Source organism: Panulirus ornatus, chromosome 18 (genome assembly GCF_036320965.1).
Source record: "Panulirus ornatus isolate Po-2019 chromosome 18, ASM3632096v1, whole genome shotgun sequence".
Taxonomy (NCBI): domain Eukaryota; kingdom Metazoa; phylum Arthropoda; class Malacostraca; order Decapoda; family Palinuridae; genus Panulirus; species Panulirus ornatus.
The window spans coordinates 43,579,652-43,604,142 of NC_092241.1; the positions used below are offsets into that span (position 1 = coordinate 43,579,652).

The window sequence follows — 24,491 nt, forward strand, 5'->3', positions numbered from 1 at the left end:
TTACAGGGGTCACAAAGGGTCTTAGTCAGACCCCCGCCAGCGGGTTGATATTACATCAGATGTTACAGTTCTTATTTCATTACATATATTACATAGTTTCATATGGTAAGTTTTACCGACTACTTGCAAAAAGTGGATACAAAGTTAAAATTACAGGGATCTTGTTATTAAGGTGTAGTGACATTTCTTGCAGTTTTATTTTTTTTTGAAATTTAAACAGTTAACATTCCAGTTTGGCCAAAGAGCTAATAGAACCTATATCCTAGCCTTAGTTTAGCAGTTACAACCTCTTGTAATCTGATCTTATTACTTTCTCCATATAATACATGTTTTGCTTGACACATTTCACTGTGATGGAAAATGTTTCTAATTGTGCTTATCTGAACTCGTCTTCGTGCTTCAAAGAGGTCAGGAAGTTCCTTTCTAATATCACTTTTAAGGCTTGTAATTGACAACCCCAATGTTGTTGCAGACACACAGAATCTACGTGCCCCGGCACTTCAGTCAGTATTCATTGCTTGTAGGGTCATAATGTTTACCTTAGAATTACCTTAGAATTACGTTAAGAAATCAGAAAAGCAATTGTTTAATGCTGCCCTTCCGTAAGACGTGCCATCTTGCTTAGGCTGCCACATGGCGTTTGTTTACATATTGGGGCAGGTGATGGCGTATCCTGTAGCTCGCTGGTCCAACTACCCTCACGAAGTGAGACGTTCCTTGTGGCACCGTTCCGATATAAAATGACCCTCGCCCATCACACTAAACAATCGTTTGAAAAAAGTAGATACCCTTGTTGGGTGGGTCGCAAACAAGTGATTAAAATGGGTGGAGCCGTCCCCACAAATATTACAGTTTGAAAAAATAGGCTTGAATTACCAGCCAGTGGAAGACCCACTGGGCCTAACATGGTCTCGTTCATGTTGGAATTTAAAGAAGCACAGACTTACCGGGCTTCTCTGGAAGATTTGCTGGTTTTCCTGTGATTTTGATACACCGAAGAATCATTCTCAATATTACTTAATGACTTGCTTCTTGCCCTCTTCATATACACTATATTTTTTTTATCTCTCGCTAATCCAAATGACATATGTTTTCCGCGCTTATTTTTTTTTCTTTTCGTCTTTCTTTCTTAAACACCACTTTTGCATGTCCTACTTCAGCCATTTTAATGATATCTACAGAAACAATAAAAATTCGGACAATGGTCACCATTTGATACACCCTTTATCGTATATATATATACATATATATATATATATATATATATATATATATATATATATATATATATATATATATATATATATGTATATATATATATATATATATATATATATATATATATCTTTTCTTTTCTTTCATACTATTCGCCATTTCCCGCATTAGCGAGGTAGCGTTGAGAACAGAGGACTGGGCCATTGAGGGAATATCCTCACCTGGGCCCCTTCTCTGTTCCCTCTTTTGGAAAATTAAAAAAAAAAGTGAGAGGGGAGGATTTCCAGCCCCCCGCTCCATCCCCTTTTAGTCGCCTTCTACGACACGCAGGGAATACGTGGGAAGTATTCTTTCTCCCCTATCCCCATATATATATATATATATATATATATATATATATATATATATATATATATATATATTTTTTTTTTTTTCTTTTCTTTCAAACTATTTGCCATTTCCCGCATCAGCGAGGTAGCGTTAAGAACAGAGGACTGGGCCTTTGAGGGAATACCCTCACCTGGCCCAATTCTCTGTTCCTTCTTTTGGAAAATTAAAAAAAAACGAGAGGGGAGGATTTCCAGCCCCCCCGCTCCCTCCCCGTTTAGTCGCCTTCTACGACACGCAGGGAATACGTGGGAAGTATTCTTTCTCCCCTATCCCCAGGGAATATATGTATATATATATATATATATATATATATATATATATATATATATATATATATATATATATATATATATATATTTTTTTTTTTTTTTTTTTTTTGCTTTGTTGCTGTCTCCCGCGTTTGCGAGGTAGCGCAAGGAAACAGACGAAAGAAATGGCCCAACCCACCCCCATACACATGTATATACATACGTCCACACACGCAAATATACATACCTACACAGCTTTCCATGGTTTACCCCAGACGCTTCACATGCCCTGATTCAATCCACTGACAGCACGTCAACCCCGGTATACCACATCGATCCAATTCACTCTATTCCTTGCCCTCCTTTCACCCTCCTGCATGTTCAGGCCCCGATCACACAAAATCTTTTTCACTCCATCTTTCCACATCCAATTTGGTCACCCACTTCTCCTCGTTCCCTCCACCTCCGACACATATATCCTCGTGGTCAATCTTTCCTCACTCATTCTCTCCATGTACCCAAACCATTTCAAAACACCCTCTTCTGCTCTCTCAACCACGCTCTTTTTATTTCCACAAATCTCTCTTACCCTTACGTTACTTACTCGATCAAACCACCTCACACCACACATTGTCCTCAAACATCTCATTTCCAGCACATCCATCCTCCTGCTCACAACTCTATCCATAGCCCACGCCTCGCAACCACACAACATTGTTGGAACCACTATTCCTTCAAACATACCCATTTTTGCTTTCCGAGATAATGTTCTCGACTTCCACACATTCTTCAAGGCTCCCAGGATTTTCGCCCCCTCCCCCACCCTATGATTCACTTCCGCATCCATGGTTCCATCCGCTGCCAGATCCACTCTCAGATATCTAAAACATTTTACTTCCTCCAGTTTTTCTCCATTCAAACTTACCTCCCAATTGACTTGACCCTCAACCCTACTGTACCTAATAACCTTGCTCTTATTCACATTTACTCTTAACTTTCTTCTTTCACACACTTTACCAAACTCAGTCACCAGCTTCTGCAGTTTCTCACATGAATCAGCCACCAGCGCTGTATCATCAGCGAAAAACAACTGACTCACTTCCCAAGCTCTCTCATCCACAACAGACTTCATACTTGCCCCTCTTTCCAAAACTCTTGCATTCACCTCCCTAACAACCCCATCCATAAACAAATTAAACAACCATGGAGACATCACACACCCCTGCCGCAAACCTACATTCACTGAGAACCAATCACTTTCCTCTCTTCCTACACGTACACATGCCTTACGTCCTCGATAAAAACTTTTCACTGCCTCTAACAACTTGCCTCCCACACCATATATTCTTAATACCTTCCACAGAGCATCTCTATCAACTCTATCATATGCCTTCTCCAGATCCATAAATGCTACATACAAATCCATTTGCTTTTCTAAGTATTTCTCACATACATTCTTCAAAGCAAACACCTGATCCACACATCCTCTACCACTTCTGAAACCACACTGCACTTCCCCAATCTGATGCTCTGTACATGCCTTCACCCTCTCAATCAATACCCTCCCATATAATTTACCAGGAATACTCAACAAACTTATACCTCTGTAATTTGAGCACTCACTCTTATCCCCTTTGCCTTTGTACAATGGCACTATGCAGGCATTCCGCCAATCCTCAGGCACCTCACCATGAGTCATACATACATTAAATAACCTTACCAACCAGTCAATAATACAGTCACCCCCTTTTTTAATCAATTCCACTGCAATACCATCCAAACCTGCTGCCTTGCCGGCTTTCATCTTCTGCAAAGCTTTTACTACCTCTTCTCTGTTTACCAAATCATTTTCCCTAACCCTCTCACTTTGCACGCCACCTCGACCAAAACACCCTATATCTGCCACTCTATCATCAAACACATTCAACACACCTTCAAAATACTCACTCCATCTCCTTCTCACATCACCACTACTTGTTATCACCTCCCCATTTGCGCCCTTCACTGAAGTTCCCATTTGCTCCCTTGTCTTACGCACTTTATTTACCTCCTTCCAGAACATCTTTTTATTCTCCCTAGAATTTAATGATACTCTCTCACCCCAACTCTCATTTGCCCTCTTTTTCACCTCTTGCACCTTTCTCTTGATCTCCTGTCTCTTTCTTTTATACATCTCCCACTCAATTGCATTTTTTCTCTGCAAAAATCGTCCAAATGCCTCTCTCTTCTCTTTCACTAATAATCTTACTTCTTCATCCCACCACTCACTACCCTTTCTAATCAACACACCTCCCACTCTTCTCATGCCACATGCATCTTTTGCGCAATCCATCACTGATTCCCTAAATACATCCCATTCCTCTCCCACTCCCCTTACTTCCATTGTTCTCACCTTTTTCCATTCTGTACTCAGCCTCTCCTGGTACTTCCTCACACAAGTCTCCTTCCCAAGCTCACTTACTCTCACCACCCTCTTCACTCCAACATTCACTCTTCTTTTCTGAAAACCCATACAAATCTTCACCTTAGCCTCCACAAGATATATATATATATATATATATATATATATATATATATATATATATATATATATATATATATATATATGTATATATACATATATATTTTTTTTTTTTAATTTTTCCAAAAGAAGGAACAGAGAAGGGGGCCAGGTGAGGATATTCCCTCAGAATCCCAGTCCTCTGTTCTTAACGCTACCTTGCTAACGCGGGAAATGGCGAATAGTTTGAAAGAAAGAAATATATATATATATATATATATATATATATATATATATATATATATATATATATATATATATATATATATATGTATGTGTATATATATATATATATATATATATATATATATATATATATATCACAGGACTATCAATATTTGAATTTAGTTTAAAAGTTAGTGAGTTCCCAGTGATCTTAATATTAAATGGAAGAACTTTGTTTTTTTTTCTAGAAGATTCGTTGAATGCGATATCCCAAAAACATATAATATTTCGATTTTTAGCCTCATATATATATATATATATATATATATATATATATATATATATATATATATATATATATATATATATATATATATATATATTACATCCAATCGCCAGGATTCGAACACTGAACCTTTTGCGTGATATTTGGGAACGTAACGGCTAGGATATGATCGCTCATGATTTGTGAAAGTGCGTGTTCATATATACTATATATATATATATATATATATATATATATATATATATATATATATATATATATATATATATATATATATATATAAAACATATAAAGCTCCAACAGCCAGGATCGAACCCGGGACCCCTGTGCAACAGGCAGGAGCGATACCGCTAGGCTATGATCACCCCTAATAGGGAAATGACCATTCAAACAAATACTGTGCACTCGAATACCCTTCGTTTTACGTTGGTGAGCAACGGGGTCTACACCGGTCATTTCCCATCAGGCTCACACTGCCAGCAGATAGCATTTTACCCAACCTAACTGTACAACGCAGAGGTATATGAATACGAGTAAAATGCATATGAACGCGCACCTTCATAGAACATACAAACCTCCAACAGCCAAGATCGATCCCGGGACCCCTGTGCAACAGGCGGGAGCGCTACCGCTGGGCTATGATCGCCCCTAACAGGGAAATTACTATTCGAATATTATGTACTCGAATACCCTTCGTCTCATGTTGGTGAGCAACGGGGTCTACACCGGTCATTTCCCATCAGGCTCACACAGCCTGCACATAGCATTTACCGAACCTAACTGTACAACGCCTGTTGCCTGTTGCACAGGGGTCCCGGGTTCGATCCTGGCTGTTGGAGGTCTGTATGTTCTATGAAGGTGCGCGTTCATATACACTTTGTTCGTATTCATATACCCTCTCACCTGAGCAGCAAATAACTGTCAAATGTTGCAATTATCAGATTGGTTGTGGTAGCAGGTGAATAAGACGAGTGAATGTTTATTATTTATTATTCATTATCATTTATTATTATTATTATCATTATTATTATTTTTTTTTTTTTCATACTATTCGCCATATCCCGCGTTAGCGAGGTAGCTTTAGGAACAGAGGACTGAGCCTTTGAGAGAAATCCCCACTTGGCCCCCTTCTCTGTTCCATCCTTTGGAAAATCAAAAAATGAGAGGGGAGGATTTCCAACCCCCCCGCTCCCTTCCCTTTTAGTCGCCTTTTACGACACGCAGAGAATACGTGCGAAGTATTCTTTCTCCCCTATCCCCAGGGATTATTATTATTATTATTATTATTATTATTATTATTATTATTATTATTATTATCATTATTATTATTATTATTATTATTATTATTATTATTATTATTATTATTTATTATTTATTATTCATTATTTCTATTACTTATTATTTATTATCTAACCTGACGAATACGATTCAAATTCAGAGATCTGGAAATGTATAGCGCTCGTGTAATCATATTACGCGGCGGGTTTGGATGGTATTGCAGTGGAATTTATCAAAAAAGGGGGTGACTGTGTTGTTGACTGGTTGGTGAGGATATTCAATATATGTATGGTTCATGGTGAAGTGCCTGAGGATTGGCGGAATGCATGCATAGTGCCACTGTACAAAAGTAAAGGGGATAAAGGTGAGTGCTCAAATTACAGAGGTATAAGTTTGTTGAAAAAAAGGGCAAATGAGAGTTGGGGTGAGAGACTATCAGTAAATTTTAGGGAGAATAAAAAGATGTTCTGGAAGGAGGTAAATAGGGTGCGTAAGACAAGGGAGCAAATGGGAACTTCAGTGAAGGGCGTAAATGGGGAGGTGATAACAAGTAGTGGTGATGTGAGAAGGAGATGGAATGAGTATTTTGAAGGTTTGTTGAATGTGTCTGATGACAGAGTGGCAGATATAGGGTGTTTGGGTCGAGGTGGTGTGCAAAGTGAGAGGGTTAGGGAAAATGATTTGGTAAACAGAGAAGAGGTAGTAAAAGCTTTGCGGAAGATGAAAGCCGGCAAGGCAGCAGGTTTGGATGGTATTGCAGTGGAATTTATTAAAAAAGGGGGTGACTGTATTGTTGACTGGTTGGTAAGGTTATTTAATGTATGTATGACTCATGGTGAGGTGCCTGAGGATTGGCGGAATGCCTGCATAGTGCCATTGTACAAAGGCAAAGGGGATAAGAGTGAGTGCTCAAATTACAGAGGTATAAGTTTGTTGAGTATTCCTGGTAAATTATATGGGAGGGTATTGATTGAGAGGGTGAAGGCATGTACAGAGCATCAGATTGGGGAAGAGCAGTGTGGTTTCAGAAGTGGTAGAGGATGTGTGGATCAGGTGTTTGCTTTGAAGAATGTATGTGAGAAATACTTAGAAAAGCAAATGGATTTGTATGTAGCATTTATGGATCTGGAGAAGGCATATGATAGAGTTGATAGAGATGCTCTGTGGAAGGTATTAAGAATATATGGTGTGGGAGGCAAGTTGTTAGAAGCAGTGAAAAGTTTTTATCGAGGATGTAAGGCGTGTGTACGTGTAGGAAGAGAGGAAAGTGATTGGTTCTCAGTGAATGTAGGTTTGCGGCAGGGGTGTGTGATGTCTCCATGGTTGTTTAATTTGTTTATGGATGGGGTTGTTAGGGAGGTAAATGCAAGAGTCTTGGAAAGAGGGGCAAGTATGAAGTCTGTTGGGGATGAGAGAGCTTGGGAAGTGAGTCAGTTGTTGTTCGCTGATGATACAGCGCTGGTGGCGGATTCATGTGATAAATTGCAGAAGCTGGTGAATGAGTTTGGTAAAGTGTGTGGAAGAAGAAAGTTAAGAGTAAATGTAAATAAGAGCAAGGTTATTAGGTACAGTAGGGTTGAGGGTCAAGTCAATTGGGAGGTGAGTTTGAATGGAGAAAAACTGGAGGAAGTGAAGTGTTTTAGATATCTGGGAGTGGATCTGTCAGCGGATGGAACCATGGAAGCGGAAGTGGATCATAGGGTGGGGGAGGGGGCGAAAATTTTGGGAGCCTTGAAAAATGTGTGGAAGTCGAGAACATTATCCCGGAAAGCAAAAATGGGTATGTTTGAAGGAATAGTAGTTCCAACAATGTTGTATGGTTGCGAGGCGTGGGCTATGGATAGAGTTGTGCGCAGGAGGATGGATGTGCTGGAAATGAGATGTTTGAGGACAATGTGTGGTGTGAGGTGGTTTGATCGAGTAAGTAACGTAAGGGTAAGACAGATGTGTGGAAATAAAAAGAGCGTGGTTGAGAGAGCAGAAGAGGGTGTTTTGAAATGGTTTGGGCACATGGAGAGAATGAGTGAGGAAAGATTGACCAAGAGGATATATGTGTCGGAGGTGGAGGGAACGAGGAGAAGAGGGAGACCAAATTGGAGGTGGAAAGATGGAGTGAAAAGGATTTTGTGTGATCGGGGCCTGAACATGCAGGAGGGTGAAAGGAGGGCAAGGAATAGAGTGAATTGGAGCGATGTGGTATACCGGGGTTGACGTGCTGTCAGTGGATTGAATCAAGGCATGTGAAGCGTCCGGGGTAAACCATGGAAAGCTGTGTAGGTATGTATATTTGCGTGTGTGGACGTGTGTATGTACATATGTATGGGGGGGGTTGGGCCATTTCTTTCGTCTGTTTCCTTGCGCTACCTCGCAAACGCGGGAGACAGCGACAAAGTATAAAAAAAAAAAAAGTTTGTTGAGTATTCCTGGGAAATTATATGAGAGGGTATTGACTGAGAGGGTGAAGGCATGTACAGAGCATCAGATTGGGGGAAGAGCAGTGTGGTTTCAGAAGTGGTAAAGGATGTGTAAATCAGGTGTTTGCTTTAAAGAATGTATGTGAGAAATACTTAGAAAAGCAAATGAATTTGTATGGAGCATTTATGGATCTGGAGAAGGCATATGATAGAGTTGATAGAGATGCTCTGTGAGAGGTATTAAGAATATTTGGTGTGGGTGGCAAGTTGCTAGAAGCAGTGAAAAGTTTTTATCGAGGATGTAAGGCATGTGTATGAGTAGGAAGAGAGGAAAGTGATTGGCTCCCAGTGAATGTCGGTTTGCGGCAGGGGTGTGTGATGTCTCCATGGTTGTTTAATTTGTTTATGGATGGAGTTGTTAGGAAAGTGAATGCAAGAGTTTTGGAGAGAGGGGCAAGTATGCAGTCTGTTATGGATGAGAGGGGTTGGGAAGTGAGTCAGTTGTTGTTCGCTGATGATACAGCGCTGATGGCTGATTCGGGTGAGAAACTGCAGAAGCTGATGACTGAGTTAGGTAAAATTTGTGAAAGAAGAAAGCTGAAAGTAAATGTGAATAAGAGCAATGTTATTAGGTACAGTAGGGTGGAGGGACAAGTCAGTTGGGAGGTAAATTTGAGTGGAGAAAAACTGGAGGAAGGGAAGTGTTTTAGATATCTGGGAGTGGATTTGGCGGCGGATGAAACCATATAAGCGAAAGTGAGTCATACGGTGGGGGAGGGGGCGAAGGTTCTGGGAGCGTTGAAGAATGTGTGGAAGGCGAGAACATTATCTCGGAAAGCAAAAATGGGTAAGTTTGAAGGAATAGTGGTTCCAACAATGTTATATGGTTGCGAGGCGTGGGCTATAGATAGAGTTGTGCGGAGGAGGGTGGATGTGCTGGAAATGAGATGTTTGAGGACAATATATGGTGTGAGGTGGTTTGATCGAGTAAGTGATAATAGGGTTAGAGAGATGTGTGGTGATAAAAAGAGTGTGGTTGAGAGAGCAGAAGAGGGTGTTTTGAAATGCTTTGGTCACATGGAGAGAATGAGTGAGGAAAGATTGACTAAGAGGATATATGTGTCAGAGGTGGAGGAAACGAGAAGTGGGAGACCAAATTGGAGGTGGAAAGATGGAGTGAAAAAGATTTTGAGTGATCGGGGCCTGAACATGCAGGAGGGTGAAAGGCGTGCAAGGAATAGAGTGAATTGGAACGATGTGGTATACCGGGGTCGACGTGCTGTCAATGGATTGAACCAGGGGATGTGGAGCGTCTGGGTTAAACCATGGGAAGTTTTCTAGGGCCTGGATGTGGAAAGGGAGCTGTGGTTTCGGTACATTATTACATGACAGCTAGAGACTGAGTGTGAACGAATGTGGCCTTTGTTGTCTTTTCCTAGCGCTACCTCGCACACATGGGGGGTTGGGGGAGGGGGTAGTTATTTCATGTGTGGCGAGGTGGCGATGGAAATGAATAAAGGCAAACAGTATGAATTATGTACATGTGTATATATGTATATGTCTGTGTGTGTATATATCTATGTATACGTTTAGATGTATAGGTATGTATATTTGCGTGTGTGGACGTGTATGTATGTACATATGTATGTGGGTGGGTTGGGCCATTCTTTCGTCTGTTTCCTTGCGCTGCCTCGCTAACGCGGGAGACAGCGACAAAGCAAAATAATATATATATATATATATATATATATATATATATATATATATATATATATATATATATATATTTTTTTTTTTTTTTTCATACTATTCGCCATTTCCCGCATTAGCGAGGTAGCGTTAAGAACAGAGGACTGGGCCTTTGAGGGAATATCCTCATATGGCCCCCTTCTCTGTTCCTTCTTTTGGAAAATTTAAAAAAAAATGAGAGGGGAGGATTTCCAGCCCCCCGCTCCCTTCCCTTTTAGTCGCCTTCTACGACATGCAGGGAATACGTGGGAAGTATTCTTTCTCCCGTTTATATATTTATCTATTTATTCACCTCGCCCTGCCGCCGTCCCCCGCGCCAGCGAGGTAGTGCAAGGAAACAGACGAAAGAATGGCCCAACCCACCCACATACACATGCATATACATACACGTCCACACACACCAACATATACACACCTATACATCTCAACGTATACATATATGTACACACACAGACATATACATATATACCCATGTACATAATTCATACTGTCTGCCTTTATTCATTCCCATCGCCACCCCGCCACACATGGAATAACAACATCCTTCCCCCTCATGTGTGTGAGGTAGTGCTAGGAAAAGACAACAAAGGCCCTATTCGTTCACACTCAGTCTCTAGCTGTCATGTAATAATGCACCGAAACCACAGCTCCCTTTCCACATCCAGGCCCCACAGAACTTTCCATGGTTTACCCCAAACGCTTCACATGCCCTGGTTCAATCCATTGACACCATGTCGACCCCAGTATACCACATCGTTCCAATTCACTCTATTCCTTGCACGCCTTTCACCCTCCTGCATGTTCAGGCCCCGATCACTCAAAATCTTTTTCACTCCATCTTTCCCCCTCCAATTTGGTCTCCCACTTCTCCTCGTTCCCTCCATCTTTGACACGTACATCCTCTTTGTTAATCCTCCTTACTCATCCTCACGAGTCCAAATCATTTCAACAAAGCCACTTCTGCTCTCTCAACCACTCTTTTTATTACCACACATATCTTTTACCCTTTCATTACTTAGTCAATCAAACCACATATATTTTATTTCATATATATTTGTCATTTCCCATATTAGTGAGGTAGTGTTAAGAACATGAGGATAGAGGACAAAGAGGATATATGCATCAGAAGTGGAGGGAACAATCACCCCGCCAATTAATACTAATTTCTCAACTGCCCATATCCCATATCTCTTGCACATGCTATCACTGCTTCACTAAATATCTCCCATTCCCCTTGCTTCATTTGCTTACAACTTTAGCTATTCTATACCCAATCTCTTCTAGTATTTCACACACACACACACACACCTCTTTTTTCCAAGCTCATTTCTTTCTCACCCTCTTCTCATTCATATTAGTTTCCCCTCCCAACACATTAACATCTAGGAGTCTATCTTTTGCACACCTATAAATTTGTACAGAGTCCAACACTTCTCTCTGACCAGGTTCCCTACTCACTGATGCATATTTATGCATGTCCATTAAAAAAAAAAAAAAAAAAAAAAAAAAGTATTCCTAATCACCATACCATTTTCTGCACACAACTCCACAAGCTGTTGACTATTCATATTTCACCTCAGTAATAACCAATGTCTCCTAATTCTGCCATCAATGGCCACATTACTTACTCTTGCAATTATGACATCAATGGCCACATTACTCACTCTTGCAATTATGCCATCAATGGCCACAGTACTCACTCTTGCAATTATGCCATCAATGGCCACATTACTCACTCTTGCAATTATGCCATCAATGGCCACATTACTCACTCTTGCAATTATGCCATCAATGGCCCCATTACTCACTCTTGCAATTATGCCATCAATGGCCACATCACTCACTCTTGCAATTATGCCATCAATGGCCGCATTACTCACTCTTGCAATTATGTAATCAATGACCACATTGCTCACTTGCAATATATATATATATATATATATATATATATATATATATATATATATATATATATATATCCTAAGCCAGGTATCTAATTCATCGACCAACCCATAGGGGAAGATGAACTGCTAAGTTGACTGTAGATCGACTGACGCAACCAGGATTCGAACCTTTTCAGTCGACCCGGAGGGTGTGTGGACGTATCCTGGTCAGCAACGCTAACCGCTACACCACGATTCAGAAACGAGAGTTTAAAAAGTTGTCGAGGAAGGTTTGACTTTCAGTAGAATGCCGTGTAAGTGCTTGAATGCTTTTAAGAAATTGTACAATTAGAAGTCGTGAATACGCGAGGGTGAATGAGGCTGTGAATGAGTGGTTTAGAATAAATGTACACGCGGCACAAAAAAAATCTGTCCACCAGTGAACGATTGGTCTCAGGATGATCACCTGTTAACACAATGAAGTTCATATGTTCTCAGATTTTTTCGTTCCTTTGAAACCGTAAAGATCGATTTTTTTTCGTTTGTGTATGTAGGAATGTGCCAAGGTTGTGTGATGTCACTGTAGAAATTTATTATCTTTCGTGAGTGGAACATACCGTGAGTTGAAAGACTGATGGGGATGTTAGGATCATACGAATAAAACTGGGAATAAAATGACTGTAATTACAATGTGTGTGTATTGTATATGTGTTGTACGGGGAGGGAATATTACGTACATTCTCTACTCTCATACAGATTCTTACATTTATTTGTGTCGTATACGTCAACCATATCCTCATCCATCTTACCAGTTGTTCGATGAAGGGATATCCCACGATGCGTCAGCTGGCTTTCTTCCCTCAGTATGAACTTAGTCAATCAATAATAAGAAACTTCTACACTTACAGCTGAAATAGCTTCTTTTTTTTTTTACGTTCTCTGAGTCGGCACGGGCAACCGAGGCTCTAATCAAGCCCATCTCATTGACGCTATATATATCCAAGCCTGAGCCAGATACTCATTTTCGACCAACCCTAAGGACTGATGAACAGCTGGGTTGACTGTGAACCGACTGCCGCAACCAGGATTCGAACTTATAAGCTCGACCCTGGACGGCTCGTGAATGCGTTACGGTCAGGAACGTTAACCGCTACACCACACATGGTAATGTGTAAACCCTCGACTGATCCACAGCGCTCCGCCTCCCTCCACGATACGGCTGAGTCCGGCCGGCGCCGCCTCCTGGACCCCTTGGGAACCCCAGCTGAGGAGTGTGGCGGACTACTTCAGGTACCTGAGGACTCCCCAGACGCACTGCCGCAAGCTGAAGAGGCTGGGCGGGGCGTACCTGTGTAAGGCAGGGCAGGGAGACGAGAATAATATGGACAACCACAAGGTAAGGCTCAGCTTTGGAACAGTCCTGACCACGACCCATTCCTGACATGTTCCATCATTACGTGGCCAAGTGTGCAGACCAGCAGCCACGTCATTGTAGTATTACACGGGTTGTTTGTGACTTATATATGTAGTACATATTGTATATATATATATATATATATATATATATATATATATATATATATATATATATATATATACAATCATGTTTCCTTGCCCTGCCTCGCAAACGCGGGAGACAGCGACAAAGCAAGATAAAAAATATAAATAATATATATATATATATATATATATATATATATATATATATATATATATATATATATATATATATGTATGTATGTATATGTATATATGTGCATATATGTATATATAAAGGCCCAGTCCTCTGTTCTTGACGCTGCCTCGCTATCGCGGGAGGTGGCGAGTGGTATGAAAGAAAAGAAAATATATATACATATATATATATATATATATATATATATATATATATATATATATATATATGTATATATATATATATATATATATATATATATATATGTATATATATATATATATGTATATATATTCCCTGGGGATAGGGGAGAAAGAATACTTCCCACGTATTCCCTGCGTGTCGTAGAAGGCGACTAAAAGGGAAGGGAGCAGGGGGCTGGAAATCCTCCCCTCTCGTTTTTTTTTTTTTTTTAATTTTCCAAAGAAGGAACAGAGAAGAGGTCCGGGTGAGGATATTCCCTCAAAGGCCCAGTCCTCTGTTCTTAACGCTATCTCGCTATCGCGGGAAATAGCGAATAGTATAAAAAAAAAAAAAAAAAAGATATACAATCATGTGTCATCATATGCAGTATGTGTGTATGGATCCGGCCCTGGAGGTGGTCGGTGCCAAGGTGCCCCAGGACTGCCTCACTCTCTCCTTCGGCACCCAGTACGACACCACCTTCGACGACGCCGTGTCTGAGCTGCCCTGCGAGGTCCACATGTTCGACGTGCTCAACTTCAACCCTCAGCTGGCCAGGGAGACCGACCACGTCCACTTCCATGTGGTGAGTCACAGTAGTTACTTGTTACAGGCACTTCAGTCCATCCACCACTCACCAGGTGAGTAAGATGGTTATGAATCACTGCACATCAGCCTTGATGTGGATTTTTGTCCGTGACTGAAGCTTTCAGTGTCCGTGACTCGGGCCTTCAGTGTCCGTGACTGAAGCCTTCAATGTCCGTGACTCGAGCGTTCAATGTCCGTGACTTGAGCCTTCAATGTCCGTGACTCGAGCCTTCAATGTCTGTGACTGGAGCCTTCAATGTCTGTGACTGGAGCTTTCAATGTCCGTGACTCGAGCCTTCATTGTAAAAAAAAAGAGAAGGAAAAAAATAATACTCGTCAGGATTCGAACCCTGGCGTATTGATAATGCGTACAACACCACGGAAGGTCAGCCAACCGTTGTATAGTTTAACCACGAACATGGTCGTCCATAATGTAAGAGTTAAGGTAACTTTACCAAAAGTCTTGACCGGAACTTCTCCACAATCAGCCACAAGAGTCCAGCTGCAGGCCTTGTGTTAGGTGCAGGATCCCGCGTGACGCATGTGTTCACTTCCCTGGTGTGTTACGGGCGGACGCCTCACCACATCTTGGTCAAGTGGAAGTGAGGCGAATTATGAACTCGCTAAGATGATAATCTCGAGTACAGAGAGCACGTTGTATGTTAGAACAGTGTATATGCTTCCCCAGTTATGTAGATGTTAAATGCAATCAAGAGCGTAAGTCAGATTCTCACACAACCAAATACAACCGTTGTATAGAAGGAAATCTATAATGGGAACGGTGACCAGTTATGATATTTGGTAACATAAAACAACTTATAGCAATAATCAAGTGCGTCTTGATCGATGACCCAACATAATTATGACCCAACATAATTAGGCTTTTGCACACAAAATATTTCATTGATATAAACAGCAGTCAATGTTCTGGGTGGGTGTGACGCTGATAAGGTTCGTTCATTAGTCACGACTGGAAATGTTTGAAACAGTTAACATTTGTTATGTTAGCTGAGGTGGCACGGGTACATGAATGCCCAAATGAATGCCATCTCATTACCGCTATATATATATATATATATATATATATATATATATATATATATATATATATATATATTATTTTTTTTTTATTATACTTTGTCGCTGTCTCCCGCGTTTGCGAGGTAGCGCAAGGAAACAGACGAAAGAAATGGCCCAACCCACCCCATACACATGTATTTACATACGTCCACACACGCAAATATACATACCTACACAGCTTTCCATAGCTTACCCCAGACGCTTCACATGCCTTGATTCAATCCACTGACAGCACGTCAACCCCGGTATACCACATCGCTCCAATTCACTCTATTCCTTGCCCTCCTTTCACCCTCCTGCATGTTCAGGCCCCGATCACACAAAAATCTGGGTGGGGATAGGGGAGAAAGAATACTTCCCACGTATTCCCTGCGTGTCGTAGAAGGCGACTAAAAGGAAAGAGAGCGGGGGGCTGGAAATCCTCCCCTCTCGGTTTTATTGACCAAAAATCCTAAAGGAGGAGGAACGGGTGGGTTAACCGTGGACCGGATGCCGCGACCGGGAATCGAACTCTAGCGTACTCAGTGACGCGTCGCCCTGGTTCACCCGAGGATGCGCCACGGTCAGACGGTAACCGCTACATGTATGTATACATACATATACATTTTTTTTTTCGGTGTACGAAACGAATCAGTTTGATTGTCAAAATATATTAATCATCGTCATCACGAAGTCTGTTGCATAATGTACCGTTCAAGGGGTGGGCGATCGCCCCGTGTCGCCACCCACCGCCGTAGACACGCCCCTGGTGGCGGGCAACATAAGAACTCCGATACAAGATTCATGACTGACGCGCTTCCTGGTCACTGGCTCACTGGTCACGGATACGTGGCGGGCGTATCGTGTGAAGTTCTGGAAAGTACCAGAACAATCAGAGGAGAACTCTCATTCTCTCAAGAACCTTCTTGAACAAACACATATACCGGGATATAGCACAACAAACACATATACCGGGATATAGCACAACAAACACATATACCGGGATATAGCACAACAATCACATATACCGGGATATAGGACAACAAACACATATACCGGGATATAGCACAACAAACACATATACCGGGATATAGGACAACAAACACATATACCGGGATATAGCACAACAAACACATATACCGGGATATAGCTCAACAAACACATATACCATGATATAACACAAACACATATACCGGGATATAACGCAACAAACACATATACCGGGATATAACACAAGAGATGTACCGGGATATATCACAACAAACATGTACACCGGTATCACACCAGATTTACTGGGCTATAAAATAAATAGATACACCGGGATATATGACGGGAGATGTACTGGGATTTAAAACAACAAACAGATACACGGGGGTATATCACAACACAACACATACGTCTTATAATGTTGTGGTCTGGAAATTCTAAGGTCATTTGTTTCCTTGATATTTATTGACTCAACAGAAATAGGGACTTTTCCCCCCAAGTTTGCATGAACTGCACGTTGACTACAGACACTAACGAGAGACACATCTTGGTAGGAGGGATTGGCTGGCCAGAGACACTCCGTCTTCTACAACAACATGAACAGGACGGTCAAGATGAGCACCTTGAGGGACCACGTGATGAAGAACAACCTATTTCCACGACCCATTCATGTTCTGAAGGTAACCCACGACCCATTCATGTTCTGAAGGTAACCCACGACCCATTCATGTTCTGAAGGTAACCCACGACCCATTCATGTTCTGAAGGTAACCCACGACCCATTCATGTTCTGAAGGTAACCCACGACCCATTCATGTTCTGAAGGTAACCCACGACCCATGCATGTTCTGAAGGTAACCCACGACCCATGCATGTTCTGAAGGTAACCCACGACCCATGCATGTTCTGAAGGTAACCCACGACCCATTCATGTTCTGAAGGTAACCCACGACCCATTCATGTTCTGAAGGTAACCCACGACCCATTCATGTTCTGAAGGTAACCCACGACCCATTCATGTTCTGAAGGTAACCCACGACCCATTCATGTTCTGAAGGTAACCCACGACCCATGCATGTTCTGAAGGTAACCCACGACCCATTCATGTTCTGAAGGTAACCCACGGGATAACTACTATTAGCAAGTGTAATTAGCAAGCACTAATGGGTTATATAGAACTGCCACGCATAATTATTACAGGCAATAGTGATACTACAACCCTAGTGGGTACTTAACATTGTTAGGAGTAATTAAGTCGTTCGGGGGTAATTAGAAACGGCTGGATCAAACAGTACGCCCAGGGATAATCAGTGTTAATTTATGCCGATGGTACATCCAAGAGTAATTAGTACACTTCAGGATAAGTAATATAGCTAAGCTGATTAGTATGGCGAGTCGATAGTATACATTAGGATAATTAGTACGCCTTAAGAGACATGTTTAGCTCTGTAAGATCCCTGCGGCAGTGGGTAATTAGTACAGCCTGAGGCGTATGTATAACTGCCAAGGGTGATTAGTGAAGCAAGGAGTAGTACACAATGAGGAATTAGCACGTTCGAAGAGATACATAAATCTGCCAAGGAATATTAGTACGTACTTGGGTAATTTGTGCACCCAAGACTAATCAATACGGCCAGGGATGATTAGTACAACCAAAGGGTAATGCACGACTGCGAGGGGTAATTGGTAGTCAAGGGTAATTATCACAACCAGGGATAAATAATACGATCACAAGGCAACTGGTGCAGCCAGGGGTAATTAGTACACCCAGATGTTGCTTAGTACTGCTAGCTTTAATTTCGTACGGCAACGGTTATTAGTGCGTTTTGGGGTACTTAGTATTACCAGAGGTAATTAGTACGCCCAGAGGTCACTAGTACGCACAGGGGTAATAAGTGCGCACTGTGAAATTAGCACGCAAAGGAATGATTAGCACCCGAGGAATTAGCCCACAAAGGTGTGTAATTATTATGATCAGGAGTGATATGTGCGCCCAGGGGGAAATGAGTTGTATCAAGGAATCTTTGGGATATTTACCAATGCCAGAGATGATCAGTACGCCGAGGGGGTAATTACTACCTCCAGGATGATAAGTATGGTAAGGGAAATTACTACACCCAATGGCAATTAGGTTTAATTAGAACACTGAGGGCTAATTAAGGCGAGGCTTAATTAGGACGCTCAGGGGAAATAAGTACGACCAGACGCAATCAGTACACGTACTGGTAATTAGTATGACTAAGGGGCTTCAAAATATGGCCAAAGTAATTATAACACCTGAGGCTAATTAGTAAGGCCACTGGCGTGATAACTAAGTCAAGGGGTACATACCACTGCCGGGGATAATTATTATGGAGAGTGTGCTTAGTACGCCCTCAGCGTTATGCAGAACCAGGGGAAATTAGTATGCCGTGATAATTAGCACAGCCAGGAGTAATTAGGACGCCCATGTAGTAATAACTATCCCCTAAGTGGTGTGTAGTATTGCCAGGGGTGTTTAATACGCCAAGCATTGATTGTTACGGTCAAGCACAATTAGTACGCCCAAGGGTAATTAATGCGTCCCTAAGTAGGAAGAACTGCTCGGGGTGATTAGTAAGTCCAGGAGTAACTAGATCTGGGGTAATGATTATGTCCCAAGGGTTATATAGTTTTCCCAGGGGTAATAAGTGTGCCCTAAAAGGTATATTACAGTCACCCTGTCGTCAAACACAATCAAAATGCTTACTCCATCTCCACCTCACTTCATCATCACGTCTTAACAATTCCTATTCCTCCGCTTCGCTGACGTTCATCTTTGTTCTCTCGTTTTTCGCACATTATTAGCCACTTTCCAAAATATTTCTAATTGTTTTCCCTGAAGTTTACTGATACTCTCTCATCCCAACTCTCATTTGCCCCTTTTTTTTCAACCCCTGCACCTTCCTCTTGCCCTCCTGCCGCTTTCTGTTATACATCCCTCAGTCATTTGCAGGCCTTTCCTGTAAATATCGTCCAAACGCCTCTGTTTTCTCATTCGCTAACAACTTTACTTCTTCATCCCACCACTCACTTCCCTTTCTGATCCGCTCACCTCCCACCTTTCGAATGCCACATGCATCTCTTGCACATGCCATCACTGCTTCCCTAAATACTTTCCATTCTTCACCCACTCCCCATGATTCATTTACTTTCACCTTTTGCCATGCTACACTCAATCTCTGGTATTTCTTCACACAAGTCTTTTCCAAGCTCACTTACTCTTACTAAGCTCTTCTCACTGACATTGTTTCCTCTTTTCCGAAAACTTTTCCATATCTTCAACCTCACCTCTACAAGATAATGATCACACATCCCACCAGCTGCTCCTCTCAGCACATTTATATCCAAAAGTCTCTCTTTTACACGTCTATCAATTACTATGTAATCCAGTAATGCCCACTGACCTTCTCTCTTACTCACTTACCATTTCCATTCACGCTACTGAATACCCCAAGGGCCCCAGTCATTCCCTCAACTGCCACATTACTCACCTTCGCATCGAATTCACCCATCACTAACACCCGGTCTCTTACATGAAAATTGCTGCCACACCCACTCAACTGCTCCCAAACACTTGCCTTTCATGATCCTTCTTCTCATGACCAGGTGCATAAGCACCAATAATCACCCATCTCTCTCTCCATCCACTTTCCGTTTTACCCACATCATTCTAAGCATAGTGTTACCCCTTCCTGACTTTACTCCTAAGGCATTTCCAAACCACTCTTCGCTTTTACCCTTGAGCTTCGTTTCACTCAAGAGCCAAAACATCTAGGCTCCTTTTCTCAAATATACCACGCCCTAGCCTGAGCCTTCAATGAGGATGAGCACTTCCTCCTGTTTGGTTACTTCTTTTGTTCCCGCTTTCAGAAAGGGTGGGGTGGGGGTGGGGGGGAGTACTAGCTTCCCCCTTCTGCCCTCTTTAGTAGTCTTCTACGACACGCAGGGAATATGTGGGCAGTATTCTTATTTTCTCCACCCCAGGGATAATTTGTATATATATATATATATATATATATATATATATATATATATATATATATATATATATATATATATATATATATACAGTATACGAATAAAGTGCATATGAACGCGCACCTTCATAGAACATACAAACCTCTAGCAGCCAGGATCGAATCCAGGACCCCTGTGCAAGAGGCGGGAATGTAACCGCTAGGCTATGGGCCTGGCTAATAGGAAAAAACTATTCGAATACTATGTACTCGAATACCCTTCGTCTCACATTGGTGGGCAACGGGGTCTACACCGGCTATTTCCCAACAGGCGCACATAGCCAGCAGATAGCATTTTACCGAACCTAACCGTACAACGCGGAGGTATATGAATACGAATAAAGTTCATATGAACGCGCACCTTCATAGAACATACAAACCTCCAAAAGCCAGGATCGAACCCGGGACCCCTGTGCAAGAGGCGGGAAGGCTAACCGCTAGGCTATGGGCCTGGCCAGTAGGAAATATCTATTCAAATACAATGTACTCGAATACCCTTCGCCTCACATTGGTGAGCAACGGGGTCTACACCGGTTATTTCTCAACAGGCGCGTTCATATGCACTTTATTCGTATTCACACACCCCCGCGTTGTACAACTGAGAAAGCTGAGAGTAAATGTGAATAAGAGCAAGGTTATTAGGTACAGTAGGGTTGAGGGACAAGTCAGTTGGGAAGCAAGTTTGAATGGAGAAAAACTGGAGGAAGTGAAGTGTTTTAGATATTTGGGAGTGGATTTGGCAGCGGATGGAACCATGGGGGAGGAGGCGAAAGTTCTAGGAGCGTTGAAAAATGTTTGGAAGTCGAGAACGTTATCTTGGAAAGCAAAAATGGGTATGTTACATGGTTGTGAGGCGTGGGCTATACATAGAGTTGTGCGGAGGAGGGTGGATGTGCTGGAAATGAGATGTTTGAGGACAATATGTGGTGTGAGGTGGTTTGATCGAGTAAGTAATGAAAAGGTAAGAGAGATGTGTGGTAATAAAAAGAGTGTGGTTGAGTGAGGAGAAGAGGGTGTTTTGAAATGGTTTGGTCACGTGGAGTGAATGAGTGAGGAAAGATTGACAAAGAGGATATATGTGTCAGAGGTGGAGGGAACGAGAAGTGGGAGACCAAATTGGAGGTGGAAAGATGGTGTGAAAAAGATTTTGAGTGATCGGGGCCTGAACATGCAGGAGGGTGAAAGGCGTGCAAGGAATAGAGTGAATTGGAACCATGTGGTATACCGGAGTCGAACCTGGATTGAACCAGGGCATGTGAAGCGTCTGGGGTAAACCATGGAAAGTTTTGTGGGGCCTGTGGTTTCGGTACATCATAATGACAGCTAGAGACTGAGTGTGATCGAATGTGGCCTTTGTTGTCTTTTCCTAGCGCTATCTCGCGCAAATGCGGGGGGAGGGGGTTGTCATTTCATGTGTTACGGGGTGGCGACGGGAATGAATAAGGGCAGACGGTATGAATTATGCACATGTGTATATATGCATATGTTTGTGTGTGTATATATATGTATATGTTGAGATGTATAGGTATGTATATGTGCGTGTGTGGACGTGTATGTGGGTGGGTTGGGCCATTCTTTCGTCTGTTTCCTTACGCTACCTCGCTAACGCGGGAGACAGCGACAAAGGAAAATAGATATGATAAATTATTGTTAGGGAATGCTCACAAAAAGCGATCACTTGCAGTGTCTGTTTTTTTATGACGCAGAAGTCAACAATCAGATCCAGTGCTAAGACTGTCTGCTTCACAGGTGGACATAGAGAACAGCGAGTGGGAAGCCTTCAGAGACATCGCTCAGAACCCGTTGTTTGACGCCGTCGGCCAGGTATGTCGCCCCGCTTCTGGTGCTGCCTATTTCCTCCAGACATTACCTCCCTCAAGCACTGCGGTACACGTGTTATCTCATGTCATCCTTACACTACACTCGCCATACCTCCTACTTCTCATAACTGTCGGTGGAAGGGAGGTAGTATAGGTCGACGATTGTAACCTTCCAGAAAGTTCAACAATATCATAGATTTTTTTGATAATCAAGGACTCTCTCTCTCTCTCTCTCTCTCTCTCTCTCTCTCTCTCTCTCTCTCTCTCTCTCTCTCTCTCTCTCTCTCTCTCTCTCTCATGTTTCTCCATCTCGTTATATCCACATTTGTCAATATGGATATTTATTTATTCATTTACTTTGCTTTGTCGCTGTCTCCCGCGTTAGCGAGGTAGCGCAAGGAAACAGACGAAAGAATGGCCCAACCCACCCACATACACATGTATCTACATACACGTCCACACACGCAAACATACATACCTGTACATCTCAACGTATACATATATTTACACACAGACATATACATATATACACATGTACATAATTCATAGTGTCTGCCTTTATTCATTCCCATCGCCACCTCGCCACACATGAAATAAGAACCGCCTCCCCCTCATGTGCGCGAGGTAGCGCTAGGAAAAGACAACAAATGCCACTTTCGTTCACACTCAGTCTCTAGCTGTCATGTAATAATGCACCGAAACCACAGCTCCCTTTCCACATCCAGGGCCCACAGAACTTTCCATGGTTCACCCCAGACGCTTCACATGCCCTGGTTCAGTCCATTAACAGCACGTTGACCTCGGTATACCACATCGTTCCAATTCACTCTATTCCTTGTACGCCTTTCACCTACATGTTCAGGCCCCAATCACTCAAAATCTTTTTCACTCCATCTTTCCACCTCCAATTTGGTCTCCCACTTCTCCTCGTTCCCTCCACCTCTGACACATATATCCTCTTTGTCAATCTTTCCTCACTCATTCTCTCCATGTGACCAAACCATTTCAAAAGACCCTCTTCTGCTCTCTCAACCACACTCTTTTTATTACCACACATCTCTCTTACCCTATTATTACTTACTTGATCAAACCACCTCACACCACATATTGTCCTCAAGCATCTCATTTCCAGCACGTCCACCCTCCTACGCACAACTCTGTCCATATCCCACGCCTCGCAACCATATAACATTGTTGGAGCCACTATTCCTTCAAACATACCCATTTTTGCTTTCCGAAATAATGTTCTCAACTTCCACACATTCTTCAACGCTCCCAGAACTCTCACCCCCTCCCCCACCCTATGATTCACTTCCGCTTCCATGGTTCCATCCGCTGTCAAATCCACTCCCAGATATCTAAAATACTTCACTTCCTCCAGTTTTTCTCCATTTAAACTTACCTTCTAGTTGACTTGACCCTTAACCCTACTGTACCTAATAACCTTGCTCTTATTCACACTTACTCTCAGCTTTCTTCTTTCACACACTTTTTCAAACTCAGGCACCAGCTTCTGCAGTTTCTCACATGAATCAGCCACCAGCGATGTATCATCAGCGAACAACAACTGACTCACTTCTCAAGCTCTTTCAATCACAACAGACTGCATACTTGCCCCTCTTTCCAAAACTCTTGCATTCACCTCCCTAACAACCCCATCCATAAACAAATTAAACAACCATGGAGACATCACACACCCCTGCCGCAAACTTACATTCACTGAGAACCAATCACTTTCCTCTCTTCCTACACGTACACATGCCTTACATCCTCGATAAGAACTTTTCACTGCTTCTAACAACTTGCCTCCCACACCATATATTCTTAATATCTTCCACAGAACATCTCTATCAACTCTATTATATGCCTTCTCCAGATCCATAATTGCTACATACAAATCCATTTGCTTTTCTACGTATTTCTCACATACATATTTCAAAGCAAACACCTGATC

The 24,491-nt window shown here is 42.0% G+C and overlaps 1 protein-coding gene across 1 annotated transcript in view; it reads left to right on the forward strand.

Moving 5' to 3' along the window:
* The window catches only part of LOC139755039 (probable methyltransferase-like protein 24), a 109,510-nt gene that overhangs the window by 75,883 nt on the left and 9,136 nt on the right, over nucleotides 1–24,491 (forward strand). The window contains exons 2-5 of the mRNA XM_071673005.1: nucleotides 13,383–13,584; nucleotides 14,435–14,632; nucleotides 17,235–17,360; nucleotides 22,467–22,541. Of these exons, the coding sequence (XP_071529106.1) occupies nucleotides 13,383–13,584; nucleotides 14,435–14,632; nucleotides 17,235–17,360; nucleotides 22,467–22,541 (601 nt within the window). The remainder of the gene's footprint in view (nucleotides 1–13,382; nucleotides 13,585–14,434; nucleotides 14,633–17,234; nucleotides 17,361–22,466; nucleotides 22,542–24,491) is intronic.